Raw genomic sequence first — 22,168 nt, forward strand, 5'->3', positions numbered from 1 at the left:
GAGCGGTTTCGAGTACGGTTATGTAGTGTGGACAGAGCCTAAGGGTTTTAGCTTGTCGGTAGCTGATTGGAGCCTGTGGTATCGAAAGTAAAAAAAATAATTGTGAAACAGATATTTTCCTTTGCTCTGAAGTTCCCTTCCCTGCACAGCCAACGTGTCAAATGTTACAATGGTTTGTTCTGTCCTGTATTTTAAGCCTGATTAACAAACAGTGCCTTTCCTAAATGCACTCAGCGCTTTTTAAACATGCAGTATTGCAGTTTGCACTGTGGCGTTTTGATAAATCTTATTTATGATGGAAAGTCTAATTGACCACTTGTATATTTTAACAGTGTGTTCTTGCTCCTTTTAACCGCGCTGTCCAATAAAAACCTCATTGCTTTTATCTGTATCTTTTGACTCTCTCTCTCTTTTTAAATTTTAATTCTGTATCCGAAGAAGAACCACATCATTTATCTAATATGTGTTTATCGCACTGAACTGGCATAGCCGGACTACATATTATAAATGTAACCCTGTGTTTTGTAGCCCCTCTGACCGAGCGGGTGTTACAGAAGGCAGGGGCTGAAGCCAGTTATTCAATTTGCGTCATTGGCCAACTTGCTGTCCGTGCCATGTTTGCTCGCTGTTTGTATCAAAATCAATTGTGGGCCTGGATAAATACATACGGGTGACACAGAGGGATTCCCCCTCTGTGAGAATCAATGTAAGTGGCCCAAAGCGATTTGTCACAGACGGTTCTGGCACGTCCCTTTTGTGCTAGAAGTCATTAGATCCTTTTGCATGGAAGGCCTCAGTTGCAAGGGTGTGCGGCTCTTTGATGGACCCAGGTTCAGTTAAAATGCGTTTGCCCACTGATGATGGGAATGAAAATGCAGAGATGGGAGCCCAGCTAACAAGATTTTGCAGGTATTATTCTTTTAAAGAGCATCACCGCTACTGGAAGCGGGACGATCTTTGGGATAATGAACGTTTGTGAAACTGCAACAAATATTGTAATGACTGTAATGTGTTTTAAAGAATATAAAACCAGTAGAAAATATTATTAGCAGATCTGTGTGAAGCCTCTGTGAAGGAGCCTGAAGAAAGAGGTCAGGCTCTTATCAGATGAAAGCAACTCTTTGAATCAAGTGCCAAACCATGTTAGCACATTCCAGTTTGATGAAGAAAAAGGTGGCCAGCTTTCTGGAGAGAGTTGTTGAGCTGAGCAATAAAGGAATAACATAATTCCAAACAAATGAATGTGTTTTACTAGGGTAGGTTTTTAAAGTAATAAAAGAATACAAGTCTTATAATAAGGAAACCAGAGAGACTTGGAAAACCGGTGTACAGTTTAACTAGTTCAAGAACAGACTTGCAGTCAAGTTTCTCATCTAAAGAAAGAAGTTTTATTTAAAGACAGTCTTTAGTCTGAAAGCAAGTATTTTAAGTCTTAGAACTGCTGCTAGAGTTAAACAAATGTACATTTTAAATGGATTTATCAGTCCTGTCTCTTATCTGGAATAAGCGTTAAGACTGGAGTTACAAGCAAATATTCTAGAAAGACTGAAATAATGCAGCTATTGGAACGATATACATATATTTGAAAAAGCAAGAAAATAAGACAAAATAGTTTGAACTTAAACAGTAAACCGATTGAAGGAAAATAACTAAGTTTGTAAACTCTGTCTTACTTGCCTGTAGTAGAAGCAGTGTTGGAGATGACTCATTGGTTTTGGTCGATGAAGCTGGGATTTTTTGATGGTCAGCAATTTAAAAGCCAAGATCTATAATGAGCGATCTCGTTAATATGAACAAACAAAATACCTTTTGGATAACAGAAGGTAGGAGTTTATATTAAAATAAACATTGTTCTATATGTCATGGAAATTAATGAGAATGATGGGGGGGCACAGAGCGTAGGACAGGTTTAATGAGTTAAGCTGAAGATTGGTTTAAAATAATGAGTATTGGAAAATGCTTGCGGCAGTGTCTCATATTAAGCAACACTGTAAATTGGCAAGAGGAGAGGTTGTCTTAAAACCTGCTTCAACTGGATTTTGTATGAACAGAGAAAAAGATCAGACACTGTAAAACCATTACATTCTAATATGTTAACAGTGGCTTGAATTTAGATGAAAATAACTGGACCTTCCAAAAAGTTGATGTTGTATTTAAAACAGCATTTCTTTTAATACACATATAAACTTGTATTGTATTATAGCAGGGATCCTGTGAACTTTGGTTGACCTGACTTTTTAGAGAAAGGAGGGGTTGAAAATGAGAACCATGAGGTCATGTTCCAGTATTTTGGAAAGGAGTTTAATAGTTGACCAGATCCTTCTAGAATATATCATTAAAATAAGAACTGTCAAGGCAGCTTGATGATCAGATTTAATTTGGACCCCTGATGTATTCAGTGGAGGGAAAATCCTATATAAGCCCAGAGCAAGACCGCATTCATCACCATTGATCTTGATCTTGCAAGCTGACGTGGTCCGTTCTCTGAGGGTCTCTGAAAAACAGATTGCTGTTTGATCGAAGTTAGAAGTCTCTGCCTTTTGAAGACGGTTCTTATTTTTCATACACTTCCATATTATTATTATTATTATTATTATTATTATTATTATTATTATTTATTTCTTAGCAGACGGCCTTATCCAGGGCGACTTACAATTGTTACAAGATATCACATTATTTTTACATACAATTACCCATTTATACAGTTGGGTTTTTAATGGAGCAATCCAGGTAAAGTACCTTGCTCAAGGGTACAGCAGCAGTGTCCCCCACCTGGGATTGAACCTACAACCCTCCGGTCAAGAGTTCAGAGCCCTAACCACTACTCCACACTGCTGCTATTTAGATTACAATAATACAGCTATTAGAATGTTGTATTTAAAAGAAGCAAGACAATGCAATAAAAATAGTGTAAACTGTAACTCTAACAGTAAACTTACTAAAGGAATCCAGCTATTGTTGTAACCTCGTTCTCGCCTGCTTGGGGTACAGGCAGTGCTGAAGATGATTCATTGGTGTTGGCTGACGAAGCGAGGATTTTTTCTGATGGTCAGCGATTTAACTGCCAAGGTCGTCTCTATAATGAGCCATCTCGTTAATATTAACGAACGGAAATACCTTTCGCACAACAAGATAGGAGTTTATCTCACAGTAATCATTTTCTATCTATAACAGAAATGAATTAGAACCTGGCAGGAAGAGATGGGAATGGAAAGTAGTTATTACGTTAAGTTAGATATGGTTTGAAATAATGAGTATTGGAAAATGCTTACGATAGTGTTTCATATTAATCAACCCTAGAATTGGCAAAAAGCAGAGGCTGTCATAAAACCAGCTTTAACTGGATTTTGTATGAACAGTGAAGAAGGACTGACTTAGTTCAGTCACTGTAGCACTGTGGCATTCTGGTAGCAGCAGTGTGGAGCACTGTGGCATTCTGGGGGCAGCAGTGTGGAGTAGTGGTTAGGGCTCTGGACTCTTGACCGGAGGGTCGTGGGTTCAATCCCCGGTGGGGACACTGCTGCTGTACCCTTGAGCAAGATACTTTACCTAGATTGCTCCAGTAAAAACCCAACTGTATAAATGGGTAATTGTATGTAGAAATAATGTGATATCTTGTAACAATTGTAAGTCGCCCTGGATAAGGGCGTCTGCTAAGAAATAAATAATAATAATAATAATAATAATAATAATAATAATAATAATAATAATAATAATAATAATAATAATAATGATGTTAATGCTACCCTGTATTTAGATATACATAACTGGACTTTCCATTGAAAGATTTATCAATGGAGTAAAATAATAATACAACTGTTGTACTGAAGTAACTTAATTAGAAACACATCTTATAATACCATTTAAAGATAAACTGTTGAAAGAACATAGTACAAGTTTATTATAACAGACGTTGACAATATTGTAAATATATTGTTGACACATTTGAATCCATTTAAGAATTAGTTCAGTTTCTCCAACTAAACAAAGTCTTTCAGACATTACAATATCAGTTAAACCAAAGACTATAAATGTTTAGTTTATATAAAGATTTTACTGCAGTAATAAACAAAGGTAGGTACTTGCAGGGAAAACTGTTTGAAAGTGAAATAAATCATGTTAAGCTCTACAGTTTCCCTGTAAATGTTTGTCTCAGACACACAGTATAATTCTGGAAGGGCATTAGACCTTGAAAAGATAAGGCTTAGTCTTTGGCACCTCAAAGCAGGATTCGGAGTTGGCTCTTTAAAAAGCGAGAGTCCCTGGTCGTCAGCAGCTTCGAGTCCAAGGTCTCTTAAAATTAACTCTCTTCACGATGTCATAGAAATTAATGAACGCTTGGCAGCCGAATGAGCATTTGATTAAAGCAGAAGGGTCATCTACAGTATCAGTCCTTATCAGATAGGTAGTGATTTTAATTGGGATGATGTTTGTGAGCCAAAAATCACTTCATGCTGGGGGATTTGGGAAAGCGCTTACAGTGGAGTTTCATATTAATTAAAAACACTAGGCTTGGCAAGTAAACAGGGTGTTTGGAAACCTGCTTGTGCATCAAATTTTAGAAACAAAGAGAGGTCAGTTTTAGTCCAAGCATGGTACATGTTAATATAAGGCTTATTATATTTAATAGGTTTTTATATATAGCTTAAATTTAAATGGAAATAACTCAACTAACCACTGTGTATGGTTCTTCAAAGGCTTGTCATAAACCCCTACAGTCTTTTTGTTCCACACTTTAACATAGCTGTATATGAAACTAAACTTAAAAGGTGATGAAATATGTTGCTCAGAGGGAATATATTAGGCTCAGGTTAATATAATCACACAGACAGTTTGATGTTAAATATATAAAACAACATCTCTTTTAATACACATATATACTTGTATCGTATTGCATTGTATTGTAGCAAGGAGCCTGTGAACTGTGTTTCACCTGACTTATTAGAGAAAGGAGGGGTTAAGAAAGAGAGAGACAAATCCTGTTCCAATATTTTTTGGAAAGAAGCTGTATCCAATTAGTTTTAATAATAGTAATAATATCTTTATTTTTATAAAGTGCTTTTCATAGTGGACCACCATTACAAAGCGCTTTACAGAGACAGGCTGTGAACTGTGCATTATATGCAGAGTCACTTACAATAGGACATTGATTTACATCTCATCCGCAGGACGGAGCACAATGAGGTGAAGTGACTTGCTCAGGGTCACACAGGGAGTCAGTCAGTGGCAGAGGTGGCTCTGCCTTTTGTAAACGGTTCTTATTTTTCTGGATAGCATTAACCTCTGGTGATGCTGGGCTCTCTCTCTGGGGCTCTGGCGATGCTGGGCTCTCTCTGGGGCTCTGGCGATGCTGGGCTCTCTCTCTGGGGCTCTCTCTGGGGCTCTGGCGATTCTGGGCTCTCTCTGGGGCTCTGGCGATTCTGGGCTCTCTCTGGGGCTCTGGCGATGCTGGGCTCTCTCTCTGGGACTCTGGAAGTGTGGGGCTCTCTCTCTGGGGCTCTGGCGATGCAGGGCTCTCTCTTGGGCTCTGGCAATGCTGGACTCTCTGGGGCTCTGGCGATGCTGGGCTCTCTCTCTGGGGCTCTGGCGATGCAGGGCTCTCTCTTGGGCTCTGGCAATGCTGGACTCTCTGGGGCTCTGGCGATGTTGGCCGCTCTTCCTGGGGCTCTGGCGATGCTGGTCTCTCTCTCTCTGGGGCTCTGGCGATGCTGGGCTCTCTCTCTTATTGTTTTAATTAACGGGCAGTGCAAACTGCTTGCCCTGACTGTGTATTCTAGATCTGCCTTGTTTGTTAAGTATAGTTTACCACCTGTATTTAATAAAACGATGTTCATTGCCCGACGTAGTAGTGCTGTCTAGTTTATATTTTCCTTCTGGTATTCTGCCTGGCTGATCCCACACTGATCAGAAAGAACGAGTGCCCCTCCCGGGCGCTACATACGTTCAGCATCAATCTGCCACATAAATTAAAGTGATTTTTTTAAATAAATATAATAATTGATTCAGCATAATGCAATTGACATATCCAACTTCGATCGTGATTTCGTATTATTTCACCAACAGTATACAATAGAAACTATCAACAATATATATGCATGTTAAAGTTATGTGTGCAAAAGTATGGATGTTCAATGAAAGTGTCATTCATATCAACTACATTTTTTCACATTTTTTGTTACACATAAATAAAATACATTTCATATTTTTAAAGTTTGCAATATAAACCCTGTGTGAGAATCGAACCCAAGACATGCTTCTAATGCAGGCTGCAGTAGTATGCAAGTTTGCAAGTAGTATAACAAGTAACGAGATAAACAAGATTTTATAAATACTGATTATATATTACCCCGATTGTATTGAACGCTTTCATCTAATTTTGCAAACTATTATAATAAGCTTGATCTGTTAATGTAGTATATTGTAACGTGTTCATGTTTAGGAAGTAGTACTCAGGACAAGGCTGCCATTTTTTCCACAGACCGAACCCAGACATATTTCTCAGTCAGCCTTGGTCTGTCAAAACTGCAGTATACTGTAATACAGTTTAACACAATTAAGCAGGTTTGTGATTCCCAGTCCTTACATTATTAAAAGTTGTCTGGATACGTTGCAAGCCCAGTGCACGAACAATCCACTACAGGAGTCTAAAACATCTCTGTCCTCCTCAAACGTCTCCCCTGAGTTTAAGAGTGTGCTCAGAGCAGTAAAAGAAGTATGTGCAAATCTGACAAATTTAACTATGTTAATATTGACCTCGATTGACATTGTGTTATTTCACTAAAATCTAACTGGAAATTATACATTTTAGAAAAATGTATAAAAAAAAAATGTTAACTGTGTAAGAGGTTCGATTTCTTCTTAAAAATAATGAATCTTCTTCAGGTGAAGTTAATCAAAAATAGTTGATTCAGGAATCAAAATGCAAACAGGAACAAAGCAAATCAAAGGAGATACATCAGTGATCTCACACACACACACGTCTCAGTGGAAGGTGTTCTGAGCTGGCATCAGTGATCTCACACACACACACGTCTCAGTGGATGCTGTTCTGCGCTGGCATCAATGATCTCACACACACACGTCTCAGTGGATGCTGTTCTGAGCTGGCATCAGTGATCTCTCACACACACGTCTCAGTGGATGCTGTTCTGAGCTGGCATCAGTGATCTCTCACACACACGTCTCAGTGGATGCTGTTCTGAGCTGGCATCAGTGATCTCTCACACACACGTCTCAGTGGATGCTGTTCTGAGCTGGCATCAGTGATCTCTCACACACACGTCTCAGTGGATGCTGTTCTGAGCTGGCATCAATGATCTCACACACACACGTCTCAGTGGATGCTGTTCTGAGCTGGCATCAGTGATCTCACACACACACACGTCTCAGTGGATGGTGTTCTGGGCTGGTATCAGTGATCTCACACACACACACGTCTCAGTGGATGGTGTTGTGAGCTGGCATCAATGATCTCTCACACACACGTCTCAGTGGATGTTGTTCTGCGCTGGCGTCAGTGATCTCTCACACACACGTCTCAGTGGATGCTGTTCTGAGCTGGCGCCAGTGATCTCACACACACACGTCTCAGTGGATGCTGTTCTGCGCTGGCGTCAGTGATCTCTCACACACACGTCTCAGTGGATGCTGTTCTGAGCTGGCATCAATGATCTCTCACACACACGTCTCAGTGGATGTTGTTCTGCGCTGGCGTCAGTGATCTCTCACACACACGTCTCAGTGGATGCTGTTCTGAGCTGGCGCCAGTGATCTCACACACACACGTCTCAGTGGATGCTGTTCTGCGCTGGCGTCAGTGATCTCTCACACACACGTCTCAGTGGATGCTGTTCTGAGCTGGCATCAGTGATCTCACACACACACACACGTCTCAGTGGATGGTGTTGTGAGCTGGCATCAGTGATCTCTCACACACACATCTCAGTAGATGGTGTTCTGCGCTGGCGTCAGTGATCTCTCACACACACGTCTCAGTGGATGCTGTTCTGAGCTGGCATCAGTGATCTCACACACACACGTCTCAGTGGATGCTGTTCTGGGTATCAGGGTAGATGGTATTTACTTCTGAGCCGAGCTTTCATGGCATCAGAGATGGTGTTTTTTTTCTGAGCCGGCACGGCACAGAGATGTTAGTTTCTGAGCCGCCATCATTGTTTCTGAGCTGAGCTGACCCGACCTGATCAAAGAAATGACTTTGTACAGCACAGATATACAGCTAGCTTACATCATTTCCTTGACCAAATTTGGTCTTATTTCCCTAGCATGAGACAAAGCACATTCAGAGTTACATTTATGTTTTTTCTTCACTTTTCCAATGTCAGCAGAAACCCAGATAACAAGAAGTTACATTTGCAAACAATGATACCAGTTTTGCTCAATTCTCGCAGGCAGGAAAGCGCTATACCCACACATCACAAGGTCGAACAACAAGACTGGTGATTGCAAACGGCTGATGTGCACCAGCTATGCACAGCTTACTTTTAAGAGTTTATTAACCCTGCGTTGATTTCAGATATTACATTAAACACAGGAAAATCACACAATGTTTACAGACAGTTTTAATGATGTCTTTACCATTTAAATGAGAAGCATAACTAACAGTAGTATAATGGAAAAGGATCAAAGGCTGATGAAACAGTAAGAGCTTGTGCAATTTAACTGGAACAATGTGTACCCTGCCCCACACAAGGTTCGTGGTTATCAGAAAAAGCCTACGTGTTGCAAGAGTATAGTGTATTATTATGCGTTCTGTGACACTTCCCTAAAGTTATAGCATGTTAACAAAAGTAAATGGTTTTAGAACCAGTTTCAATCGGTTTAATTATGGTTTGTATATGGGCTCAAAACAGCTTATTAAGCAGAAACAATTTATGCGAAAACAATAGTGTTCTCTGTCCCGAGGTGACAGCTGCACTCTGAGTTATGAAAAGCCAGTCACTCCCTACAAGTGTGTATTTGGGCCACGTGCAACTGCAAGGTCAGGGAAATACATAGGCAAAAATCCTTACAAATGTAAGTTTATTGTCTTAATATCTATAGTGTCCTTTTATTTTAAATACGTGTGTATTTAAATACCGAGGTGTCCACGTTTCGCAGCGTATTTCTGATCTCTTTGATATTATGTTAACCATATAAACAAATGTTCTATGTTTAAGAACATAAGAAAGTTTACAAACGAGAGGAGGCCATTCGGCCCATCTTGCTCGTTTGGTTGTTAGTAGCTTATTGATCCCAGAATCTCATCAAGCAGCTTCTTGAAGGATCCCAGGGTGTCAGCTTCAACAACATTACTGGGGAGTTGGTTCCAGACCCTCACAATTCTCTGTGTAAAAAAGTGCCTCCTATTTTCTGTTCTGAATGCCCCTTTTTATCTAATCTCCATTTGTGACCCCTGGTCCTTGTTTCTTTTTTCAGTCCCCTGGGTCGACATTGTCTATACCTTTTAGGATTTTGAAAGCTTGAATCAGATCGCCGCGTAGTCTTCTTTGTTCAAGACTGAACAGATTCAATTCTTTGAGCCTGTCTTCATACAACATGCCTTTTAAACCTGGGATAATTCTGGTTGCTCTTCTTTGCACTCTTTCTAGAGCAGCAATATACTTTTTGTAACGAGGTGACCAGAACCAGGTGACCAGTTTATGTGGTTAACACACCATTATTAAGGCATTTAAGAAAATAGTAAGCTATATGCTTCATTTAAATGTTCATATTTATGTATTGTGACACCTAGAGCCTGTAACCCAGGGGTACTCAATTACATTCTCTGGCGGGCCTGATAAGGCAATGTCTAAACCTTGGGGGGGGGGGGGCACAGGGCGCTCAAGATGTGAGTACTGGTGAGGGGGGGGAGTGTTTAAATGCTCATGATAATCTGAGTATCCAATCACACTTTACATACAGTAACAAAACATTGCAACACTACACTTGCACCAATCAACTAATACATGTCAGAAATAACTACTAAAAATGATACAATGTCTGATCGACATTTAATGATAGAACTAGACAGCAAATATATTTTTTTCCTGATCTTTTTCTGACTATATTCAAACGACATCTTCCAAACAAATAATGATATAAGTCTCACTGTAATGCTATTAAAACAGTGTGTTATTCATTTTAATGTTATTAAAACTAGAAAATGTGCTGAAAATGACTGCGCAGCCAGCATTCAAGTTAACTAACGAAAGCACGGCCAATTATTGATTGCTTTATTTATGGCTGCTTTATTTAAGCATCTTATCAAGCGCCTGATTCAAAGTGTAGAGCTGTGTGTAAATATGCATGTTCTAGCTCCAATGTATTTAAATGTAAAAGTTTCTAAATTAAATACATAGCATGACAGTAAACAGGGAAAATAAACAAGTATATATCCACCATGCCATCTTTGAGAGGCGTGCCGCAGGTGCATTTCTTACTGTTGCCAAACCAGGTTTTTTTTAAGCCCAAATGAAAGATCTTTGACAGTCTCGGTTTCTTCTGCCAATTGCCTGAACGCTTACTGGTAGCCACATTGCTATTTTTTCTTAAAAATACTTAGTTTATCATATGAAAAATAAAGAAAATAGACATATGCACGTAAGTTTTGCATGTATTTCTTTAATAAAGCCAAACTGTTTCTCTTTTTAAAATATACAGCAGCCCATCTCAACTTCCCAATAGCGTTGGAATCGATAATCATCGCATTGAAAAATTATCGATAATCATAATTATTGTCCGTGACCCAATGAAGCAGTAAGTGGCAGTGAACGCCTGCGTGAGAAACATGATCTGCCTCAGCTCTGCGTGAGAAAGTAAGTATTGATTTTAAATGTGTCACCATAACTTGAACATCTGCAGAGCTTCACAGAGGATTCAAAGGGCCTGGGAAAAGATGCACCCTTGACTCTCTTCCAGCAAAGCTGACCTTCAAAGAGAGAGATGCTGCCCTGTCTGTGTGGAGCGGTGCATTTCACACTGAAATGAATCAGCACTGTACTCCTGGAAAACGGGATGAGAGCTCTGAAATTGAAATCATTTCCTTTTGTTTCATACATTACCACGTGGTTTCATTTTGATGATAAGTTGCACACTGCCAAAACATGACTGGTTTTCTAACATAAAAACACAAATATTGTTGATTTGTAAAATAAAAATAAATGCTAGCTCACTGTAAAATTACTGTAGAAAACGTGGAACTTTTGACTATTAAACATTTTGACACAGGATTTTATTTTTACATTGAATGTAATTGCAAAAAGAAAACACCAAAAAAATATGGCAAACGTGTATAGCCTAAAAAACGTGTTGCTGCTTTATTTTAAACAGACATGAGTACTATACTGCAGCAGTGTGGAGTAGTGGTCAGGGGCTCTGGACTCTTGACCGGAGGGTCGCGGGTTCAATCCCAGGTGGGGGGGACACTGCTGCTGTACCCTTGAGCAAGATACTTTACCTAGATTGCACCAGTAAAAACCCAACTGTATAAATGGCTAATTGTATGTAAAAATAATGTGATATCTTGTAACAACTGTAAGTCGCCCTGGATAAGGGTGTCTGCTAAGAAATAAAATAATAATATACTGCAGCCTATGCACCGCTTGGAGAAAAATAAGCGAGTGCTCAGCACCCTGTTACCATGGAGTTGCTGTTGTAAAAAAGTATAGTTGCATAAATAGAAGAGAGTTAACTTTTAATAGAAGGATAGGCGGTTTATTTTATGAAACCGTCTGCATACAAGTAATTAATTTACAGTAGTAATCGCCAATTATTTTATTCTTTTCTCTCAATTTGGCATATCCAATTATTTTTAGGCTCACCGCTACCACCCCTGCGCTGACTCGGGAGGGGCGAAGATGAACCCACGCTGTCCTCCGAAGCGTGTGCCGTCAGCCGCCCGCTTCTTTACACGCTGCAGACTCACCGTGCAGCCGTCTCAGAGCTGCAGCGTCGGAGGACAACGCAGCTCTCAGGCAGCTTACAGGCAAGCCCGCAGGTGCCCGGCCTGACCACAAGGGGGCACTGGTGCGTGGTGAGCCGAGGACACCCTGGCCGACCTAAACCCTCCCCCCACCTTCCCCTGCAAATCTGATTGGCTTAGCTGTCTGCAAAAGGCGTGGCTAAGGTTGTTGTTCCGAACGACTCCTCCTTTTTGAAACTGCCAGTGTCGGGTAAAAGGGACAGACATACAGAGAGACAATACAAAAATATTTTAATAAAAACTCATTCATTCCCATCACGTTTTGATTCTTGATAGCAGAGCAAGCAAACGATTTGTGGGACAAACAGCAATGATTTATGTATGAAAAACTAACAATAAAAAAAATACAGTTGCTACCTATGCAATGTAAGATTTGCATTGCTGTAGGTATGTTAGGTAAAATCCAAATTTAATGACAGTGTTTTTATTTATGTGTGTGTTTGTGTTAAAGTGACATGCTAGACCAGATTGTACCAGTAATACAACCAGCTATGTTTAAAATCTGCAATACCTTAACTCTGTTTATTCAAATGGAATCACAATTTATTTTCACAATGTTGTGCGTTTATTTTATTACATACACATCTATGTAAATGTAATACTAAGAGCACTATATTTTCTGTGTATTTATTATTTATTTCTTAGCAGACACCCTTATCCAGGGCCACTTACAATTTTTTGCATACAATTACATTATTTTTTACACATTATTTTTACATACAATTACCCATTTATACAGTTGGGTTTTTACTGGAGCAATCTAGGTAAAGTACCTTGCTCAAAGGTACAGCAGCAGTGTCCCCCACCTGAGTTCGAACCCACGATCCTCCGGTCAAGAGTCCAGAGCCCTAACCACTACTCCACACTGCTGCCCAATAAATGTATTGATTAATGATATGCTTCATTGTGAGAGTCAGTGGGAGCCTCTGCCTTGGAGGCAGGTGTGTGAGTATCAGTGAAAAGTAATAAGGTTGTTTTTGTCTAAGCTATTTTACCAGAGCACAGAACACCTGTTACTGTAGTGAAGATATTTTCTACAGTTTCTGCTTTTTGTCGTTTACAGATGGAGGAGCGTTGGCTGAGAGCAGAATGTCTAAATTAAGAAAAGAAAAGCATGCAAGAATAGTACGTGAACTCCTTATATTGAAAGACGAAAGTAAGGAGGCATTCATTCCTCAGACTGCTCCACGCAGCTCCTCGTCCGGGCGCTGGTACTGTCCCGCCTTGATTACTGCAACTCTATCCGTCCGCTCCAGCTCATCCAAAACTCTGCTGCCTGCCTTGTCTTCTCCCTTCCTTGTTTCTCTTGAGCTACACCTCTGCTCCGCTCCCTCCACTGGCTCCCTATCGCCGCTCGCATCCAATTCAAAACTCCTGTGCTCGCTTATCGCTGTCTCGACCTTTCTGCTCCCTCCTATCTCTAGACTATCATTTCTCCCACACCCCCTCTCTGTACCTGCACTGAACTGCTCCATACCTTACCGTATTCTACTACTGCTCTTAATTATAACTATTTCCTGTACCTTGTACTTAATTGTATTCATTATTATTATTATTATTATTATTATTATTATTATTTATTAGCAGACACCCTTATCCAGGGTGACCTACAGTTGTTACAAAATATCATAGTACAAAGTATCACATTATAAAATATCACATTACAGAATATCATATTACAGATAACCGCAGTTATAAAGTACAATAAAATCAGTAGCAAATAAGGTCAAATTCAAATAAGAGCAAAATAAAGAAAACAGCAAATAATTATATTTAAGAGCGAGTTCGACTTAGAGCAGCTAAACTTACAGTAAAAATATTTGCTTATATGAGTAAAGTCCATTAAGAGCAGCAGTGTGGAGTAGTGGTCAGGGCTCTGGACTCTTGACCGGAGGGTTGTGGGTTCAATCCCCAGTGGGGGACACTGCTGTTGTACCCTTGAGCAAGGTACTTTACCTAGATTGCTCCAGTAAAAACCCAACTGTATAAATGGGTAATTGTATGTAAATTAATGTGATATCTGTATAATGTGAAATTATGTATAATGTGATATCTTGTAACAATTGTAAGTCGCCCTGGATAAGGGCGTCTGCTAAGAAATAAATAATAATAATAATAATAAGAGCACGTAGTAAGAACGATAAGTGAATGAGAATGATTTCAAATAAGAGCAATTACAAAAAAATATGTTAATACAGTTACCTATAAGAGTAAAATCAAATACAAGATACAGGAAGTAGCTGATGCAAGTACTGGTACAATTGGGTGCCATATAGTCCAGTATAGTGGAGAGTTGTGAGGTTTACAGGTGCTGTCTGAAGAGGTGAGTCTTAAGAAGGCACCGGAATGTGGTCAGGGACTGGGCGGTCCTGACATCTGTAGGAAGGTCATTCCACCACTGAGGGGCGAGGGTGGAGAAGGAGCAGGCTCTGGAGGCAGGGGAGCGGAGGGGGTGAGAGGGGGTCTAGTTTTCTACTGATTTTACTGTACTTTATAACTGCTCTTATCTGTAATGTGGTATTCCGTAATGTGATTCTGTAATGTGATTCTATAATGTGATTCTGTAATGTGGTATTCTGTAATGTGATATTCTGTAATGTGATACTTTGTATTGTAATAATTTGTATTGTGATATTTTGTAACAACTGTAAGTCGCCCTGGATAAGGGCGACTGCTAAGAAATAAATAATAATAATTCATGCAAGAATATTTGTGTAATTTGTTCATTCACAACAGTGGGTTAAAAAGAGTGTACTGAAAAAAGAGGAATTGACATAGATGACACATGGAATAAGGCAGCCAGACAGACAAAGCACTTTACAAGATACGAGACTAGGATGTGTGAACTATGCATCAGCTAAGTTTCCCACTTCGAGCAATGAGTGAAGAATTGTTTTTTTAAAAAATAAAAACGACTTGATGATTGCTGTAAAACACAGGATTACGACAATGATGAAAAAGTGCACAGTTTCAGCACAAACTGCTGTACGGACGCAACACATCCTGATATTGACACCAACAGCGAGTATTTATTTCAAATGTTCTTATTTTGTGTAATGACAATGATGTAATGATAACTCATACCCGAATATATTATCAATCAATTTAAATAATTACTGCATTCTGGATGTACAGATCTTAATATTTAGCAAATACATTACATACATGCCAACAGTCCCTGTATGGTTGGGACAGTCCCGAATTGTGTTGGTTTTGTGTATATAACTTCCAAAACACATCCAGTCATTTGTAATAATATCCATATTTTAATAATAAAGATACACTTGATCAAATGTTACACAGTGCCTGTTGATACAAAGTAGAGAATGACCCATAGCTCAACTTTAAATGGCTTGCCTCTTTTTATAATTTGGCATTTTTTACACATTGAAAATGTGTTTTTTATTTCAGATATATCACACCAGCTCATTAATTCTCCAGACTGGCAGAAAATACTGGTCTGTTTGGTATCCCACCTAGTTCAATTAAGATTTAAATGTTTGTTTTTTTCTACGAATTGTAAGAAAGTAGTCTATATTGGTAAACCTTGACCAGTCTCATTAGGAGACTTCAATGGCTATCCTTCTGGTAAAGTGAAATCTTCTATAGAGTAAACTGTATCTAGTAAATGAAACAAACTGATAGTCCCACTGAGACTTCAGCAAACCATATTGAGGGTTAGGATAATGATTTGTGACCTTTGATCTCAATATAGAGCAGCAAATTAAGTTTTCATGTTTGATTAAAACTGTTTGCCTGCAAGTATATTTTTAGACACAGTACGCTCCAACAGGGCGATATCATTATATTTATTTGTCAAACACTGCACTTTGTGGGTTTAATACTTTTAAGGAAAAGCAAACAAACCTTCTGGGAGCGCTACTAAACTATATAGAGTCTCATTCCAACTGTCAGTTGGATAATTACTTTACTGACAACATCCAAACATTCACAATAATAAAGTTACAAAAACACAGATTCAAGTTCACTGATTCAGTAATGCAGTCTCTTTGTCAGGACTTGACTCTAAACAGGTCCTCACCCTCGTACAGCCACACAGGCTTGTTTACTCAGGACTTTTATACTGACCTTCTCACAGTAAATTACACACAGCTGTCTCAGGTTAGCTGATTACTTAAACCAGGGGTTTTTAACCAGGGGGACGCGTACCCTTGGGGGTACTTCTAAGGGTCATAGAGGGTATGCAGGATGACTCGCAAATGCAAAAATGAAAGCAAGAGAAAATAATGATCTTGAATTGTTTTTTTAACAGAATTATATAGTATCTCTAAACCACTGTGCATCAATATTTCATTTTTATTTAGCAGTTCAAAGGTTACAGCCTGACTATTTCAAATGTATCATCTACCTCTACACATGCGTGATTTCCATTGGGCGGATTTTAGTGACAGTAGCAGCGGCTAGTTGAATTTTGTTTTCGGAGCACATACAGATCAACAATTGATACATTTCTTACTTGCAGTGTGGAGTAGTGGTTAGGGCTCTGGACTCTTGACCGGAGAGTCGTGGGTTCAATCCCAGGTGGGGGACACTGCTGCTGTACCCTTGAGCAAGGAACTTTAACTAGATTGCTCCAGTAAAAACCCAACTGTATAAATGGGTAATTGTATGTAAAGAATAATGTGATATCTTTTAACAATTGTAAGTCGCCCTGGATAAGGGCGTCTGCTAAGAAATAAATAATAATAATAATTGAAAAGTGGAAGAAAACAGAAAATGCAAAGTTATAGAGAGTCCTTTTAGATGGATCATTTTTATGTTGTCTTTAACAAGTTTGTTAGTGTTAGTTATTATAGTTTTATCTTATTGATGTTGTAAACATTTTAAATGAAATTATGCTGAGATGGGAAGTAAATGGTAACGTGAAATGTTGACAGTGCAGACTGTATTGGATTATTTATAATAACTTTGCATAATACAAAGCGAATACGTGTTTCTGACGAGATTCCCAAATACTGTCTAAATAAAAGTTAAGAATTACTGTTTGATGTTCTGTCCTTAACTAGAAGTTTGTCAGTCCCAAACTGTTGTGACATAAATTATATACTGAGCATCAAAAGAAACTTATCACTTGTGTTTGGATAAAATTCACTAGATGTGATCGAAAAATGACAAACTGTTTTAGAGCAGGTGCAGTGACTTTTTATTGTGCTGATTAACAATTGACGTTACGAAGATGCTGCAAAATGATCTGTCGATCTTGGGCAGGTGTTGTGACTCTTGGTCTCCCGGTTCGTGGCTCTGTCATTGACCGAGTGTGTCTGGTTATACCGTCTCGCCAGGTTTGAAATCGCTGGCTGTGAGCACCCAAGATGGCGAGCCACGGCACGCTGCCCTAGTCCAGCCTCCAACATGCCGATCGCACGAAGGCGCTGCTCTCTTGACAGACGTGGCATATTGTTTTTTTCTGTGATTTTCTTTATTGCTTTTATTCAAGCTTGCAATTCAACAGCTGAAATCACTCCATATCCAGTGTCCAATCAACTGTCTCACTAATTAGGTGATTAAGTGCATCTGCTTCATTCATAGTCACTCAAGCGTATCATGGTCAAGGAAGAATGATCGAGTGATTGAAAAGAAACCAAAAACATTTCGTCAACGTCCATCATTTATATACCTTATTTTTTTCGAAAATAAATGTGTTATAATAGTGATATGTTTCTTTTGATGCTCGATATATATTAAATTAATTGGGGGGGGGGGGGTTATATTGTGTTAATCAGATTATTCTGCCTTTAGTTCTGTTGCAGCTGTGGTACCATTTAGTAGAGTGACAATTGTAAAGGGGTGCTTGAGCTGAAACCTCCAGACAAAACCACTGACTTAAACTGTCAGCTCTTTACCTGTTTGTTGAGGCATTCTGGGATGTGAAGTCTTTCCACAGACTTTTAAATGGTAGGACTATTTTTCTTCCTACCATTTTATCACAGTATTTAAGCCATGGGGTACAGACTCTGGGATATGCATGGCCAATATACTTCTCCATTATAACATTTCCTTATACTTTTATCACAATGGCTATACGCCACCTAATGGATTAGGTTTCATAATGGTATTTTAAAAAAGACTAATTGGAATTTCAATGGGGCAGCGCGGTGGTTAGCGCTGCTGCCTCACAGCTCCAGGGTCCTGGGTTCGATTCTGGCCTCGGGTCTGTCTGTGTGGAGTTTGCATGTTCTCCCCGTGTTCGCGTGGGTTTTCTCCCACAGTCCAAAGACACGCTGGCTAGGTGGATAGGCCTCTCTAAATTGCCCCTTAGTTGCCCTGCGATGGACTGGCGTCCCATCCAGAGTGTAGTCCTGCCTTACTCCCTGTGTCTGCCGGGTTAGGCTCTGGCTCACCGTGACCCTCTATAGGATTAAGCGGTTACAGTTGATGGATGGATGGATGGATGGATGGATGGAATTTTAAGTGTATACCCTGAAAATTGGTTTAGCCATGGATATTGTAAAATATTTTTTTCTAGTGAAAAGTATAAACGTCAGTTAGGCCTATATTGAAAATGCGTTTCAAATTCCAGTCTAACAGAACAGTAATTGAGGGGTTTAGTTTGATACAATCTCCGAGTTGTGATACATATTTTATTTAAAAACACCAAAATATAAAACATGGAAATGTGGGTGGGAGGAAATGTTCTTTTATTTTTTTAAATTTCAAAAATGGTTTTTAGCTTCAATTTGAGGCATTGATCACCCCTCTACCACAGATACTTTAGAAGCAATGTTGGATCCAGCCTCATACCAGCTCAGGGTAATGTAACTGGGACCCCTATATCCATTTAAAAATAAATAAATAAAAAAACACCTCATATAAATTGTTCCACTGGAATGACCCAATGACATCTCCCAGTAGAATTCTGACAAGGGTCTGGCTTTGTAGAGGAATCTGGCTGATAAGTAAGAGTTATAATTTTGTACAATTTTCTTTCACACAGATCCCAAAGAGAGCTGTGCTATGCCTAAATCTGAAGCACAGGAGGGTCCAAGGATAAAAGCAGTTTACACACTACAGGAGTCATTTAACCAGGAGTGGTGTGCAAGTCTAAAGCAGGTTACAGAGCTGACATGTGTTAAAGATGAAGAGGTCCCTCGACTGGAATGTGTTCCTATTAAAGAGGAATTCTTAGAACAGGAATGTGTCCCCATCGCAGAGGAAGTTCCTACTGAAAATAATGTCTGTACACTTCAGGAGAACAACAAGCTGGGATCCAGCCTGTGTGATGATTGTCCACCTGAATGTGAACTGGGATTTAGAGGTAATTATACAAAACAAGAAACATTGAGCTGACTATTAATCTTGCAGAAACTGGTTACTAAACTCCTGAAGTGTTAGATGTAAGCTAGGGAGGCTGCCCAACAACTTGCAACATAACTATCCTTGCTGCTGTGACCCTGCTAGATGTGCACCCACTATCTTGCCTGTTTCGAATGCTTTTAGATCTTTGCCTTTCCCTGTTTCTGGTAGACTGTTTGCAGTTGTGCTGCTCCCGCAGCTTTATAGTGGTGCTGGGATCACATGACTCATCACTGGGTGATGCCAAATCCAGTCGGGTTACTAAGTGTCACCAGAAGAAACATTTCAATACAGTATTTGCATATAAATCAGTAACTGATAAAGTGAGTGATATTAACTGGAGTGTGTTAATAATCAAAGTGATATTCTCAAGTATTTGTCCTTATTGACACCCATTATATTCCGCATGGCAAATTTCAATGTGATGGTAATAAAAGGAGACTGATATTAAGAACATAAGAAAGTTTACAAACGAGAGGAGGCCATTCGGCCCATCTTGCTCGTTTGGTTGTTAGTAGCTTATTGATCCCAGAATCTCATCAAGCAGCTTCTTGAAGGATCCCAGGGTGTCAGCTTCAACAACATTACTGGGGAGTTGGTTCCAGACCCTCACTATTCTCTGTGTAAAAAAGTGCCTCCTATTTTCTGTTCTGAATGCCCCTTTATATAATCCCCATTTGTGACCCCTGGTTTCTTTTTTCAGGTTGAAAAAGTCCCTTGGGTCGACATTGTCAATACCTTTTAGAATTTTGAGTGCTTGAATCAGATCACCGCGTAGTCTTCTTTGTTCAAGACTGAATAGATTCTTTAAGCCTGTCTGCATACGACATGCCTTTTAAACCTGGAATAATTCTGGTCACTCTTTCTAGAGCGGCAATATCCTTTTTGTAACGAGGTGACCAGAACTGAACACAATATTCTAGATGAGGTCTTACTAATGCATTGTAAAGTTTTAACATTACTTCCCTTGATTTAAATTCAACACTTCTCACATTTTACTTCCGAGCATCTTGTTGCCCTTTTTTATAGCTTCCCCACATTGTCTAGATGAAGACATTTCTGAGTCAACATAAACTCCTAGGTTTTTTTCATAGATTCCTTCTTCAATTTCACTATCTCCCATATGATATTTATAATGCACATTTTTATTGCCCGCATGCAATACTTTACACTTTTCTCTATTAAATGTCATTTGCCATGTGTCTGCCCAGTTCTGAATGCTGTCTAGATCATTTTGAATGACCTTTGCTGCTGCAGCAGTGTTTGCCACTCCTATTTTTGTGTCATCTGCAAATTTAACAGGTTTGCTTACTATACCAGAATCTAAGTCATTAATGTAGATTAGGAATAGCAAAGGACCTAATACTGATCCCTGTGGTACACCACTGGTTACCTCACTCTATTTTGAGGTTTCTCCTCTAATCAGTACTTTCTGTTTTCTACATGTTAACCACTCCCTAATCCATGTGCATGCATTTCCTTGAATCCCTACTGCGTTCAGTTTGAGAATTAATCTTTTATGCAGGACTTTGTCAAAAGCTTTCTGGAAATCTAAATAAACCATGTGATATGCTTTGCAATTATCCATTGTCGATGTTGCATCCTCAAAAAAGTCAAGCAGGTTAGTTAGACACGATAATCCTTTCCTAAAACCATGCTGACTGTCTCCCAGGATACTGTTACCATATAGGTAATTTTCCATTTTGGATCTTATTATAGTTTCCATAAGTTTACATATAATAGAAGTCAGGCTTATTGGTCTGTAGTTACCTGGTTCGGTTTTGTCTCCCTTTTTGTGGATCGGTATTACGTTTGCAATTCTCCAGTCTGTCGATGTAATGGGTGCCGAGTGGCTGTAGGGTGTTGGGTGCAAGAAGCAGGCAGAAGCAGGCAGGTCCAGTTGCAACCGGTGGTACCTCTATTGATTTATTTTATGAAATAACTGAATACCTGCAGCCTTTTATTGCATTGGCCTTCAGGTAACCCCGCCCCTCTGACTAACCCATTGTAAGAGGCAGGTCATTCTAACCCCACAGTGGTCTTAATACAAACAATAAACCAGATTATTTATTTCTTAGCAGATCCCCTTATTAACCTACTGATGTTACATATAAACCATTATTTATACACACACACACACAAATATATACACACATTTTATAATAATGTGTGAGTATAATTTTATTTACTTTATATTAGGCTGCTTACAACCTAATTGAGAATTTGTCTCCTCTCCTGTTCTTGGCTAATGCTGGCACCTAGGAAGTTTTTAAAAATTGACCTTAACAAGATGGCGCCCTTTACAGCACAACACACTGGCCACACTTGGGTTCGATGCAGGCGCACACACACACACACACACACACACAGGGTAAGTTTCCTAACTTTCAGTTGTCAAATAAAATATTATTAATATAACACAACCATAATATATAGCACTATAATCTGCAATCACTGTTTATTTTTATTATTATTATTATTATTATTTATTTCTTAGCAGACGTCCTTATCCAGGGCGACTTACAATTGTTAGCAGATATCACATTTTTACATACAATACCCATTTTTACAGTTGGGTTTTTACTGGAGCAATGTAGGTAAAGTACCTTGCTCAAGGGTACAGCAGCAGTGTCCCCACCGGGGATTGAACCCACAACCCTCCGGTCATGAGTCCAAAGCCCTAAACACTACTCCACACTGCTGCTATTTTTGATACGGATAGATTTATCCAGGTAGTTAGTTAATTTGTTTTATTTTAAAACTACCGGTGCAATATTGTCTTTACGCGCCAGCATTGTCTGCATAATATCTTCAGGGACATGTGCACCCTGAGGATACGCTGCTCCACAGCCAACAGCTGCATTTCTCTTTTAA

General features: G+C 39.3%; 1 protein-coding gene across 8 annotated transcripts in view; it reads left to right on the plus strand.

Annotated features, from left to right (window-relative positions):
* LOC117971213 (zinc finger protein 544-like) overlaps nt 1-22,168 on the plus strand; it is a 44,514-nt gene that overhangs the window by 2,703 nt on the left and 19,643 nt on the right. For 5 of the 8 annotated variants that reach the window (XR_009320320.1, XR_009320321.1, XR_009320322.1 and 2 more), the window contains exon 2: nt 18,936-19,256. Coding sequence is in view for 2 of the 8 variants with exons in the window: in XM_059017618.1 (XP_058873601.1) it covers nt 18,936-19,256 (321 nt within the window). In the remaining 6 variants the exon portion in view is untranslated. Of the gene's footprint in view, nt 1-10,047; nt 12,125-13,043; nt 13,106-18,935; nt 19,257-22,168 lie in introns of those variants that run through there. The other 3 variants (XR_009320324.1, XR_009320323.1, XR_009320325.1) reach the window with 3 other exon arrangements.

The sequence above is a fragment of the Acipenser ruthenus genome, chromosome 57 (genome assembly GCF_902713425.1).
Source record: "Acipenser ruthenus chromosome 57, fAciRut3.2 maternal haplotype, whole genome shotgun sequence".
In the NCBI taxonomy this organism is placed as follows: domain Eukaryota; kingdom Metazoa; phylum Chordata; class Actinopteri; order Acipenseriformes; family Acipenseridae; genus Acipenser; species Acipenser ruthenus.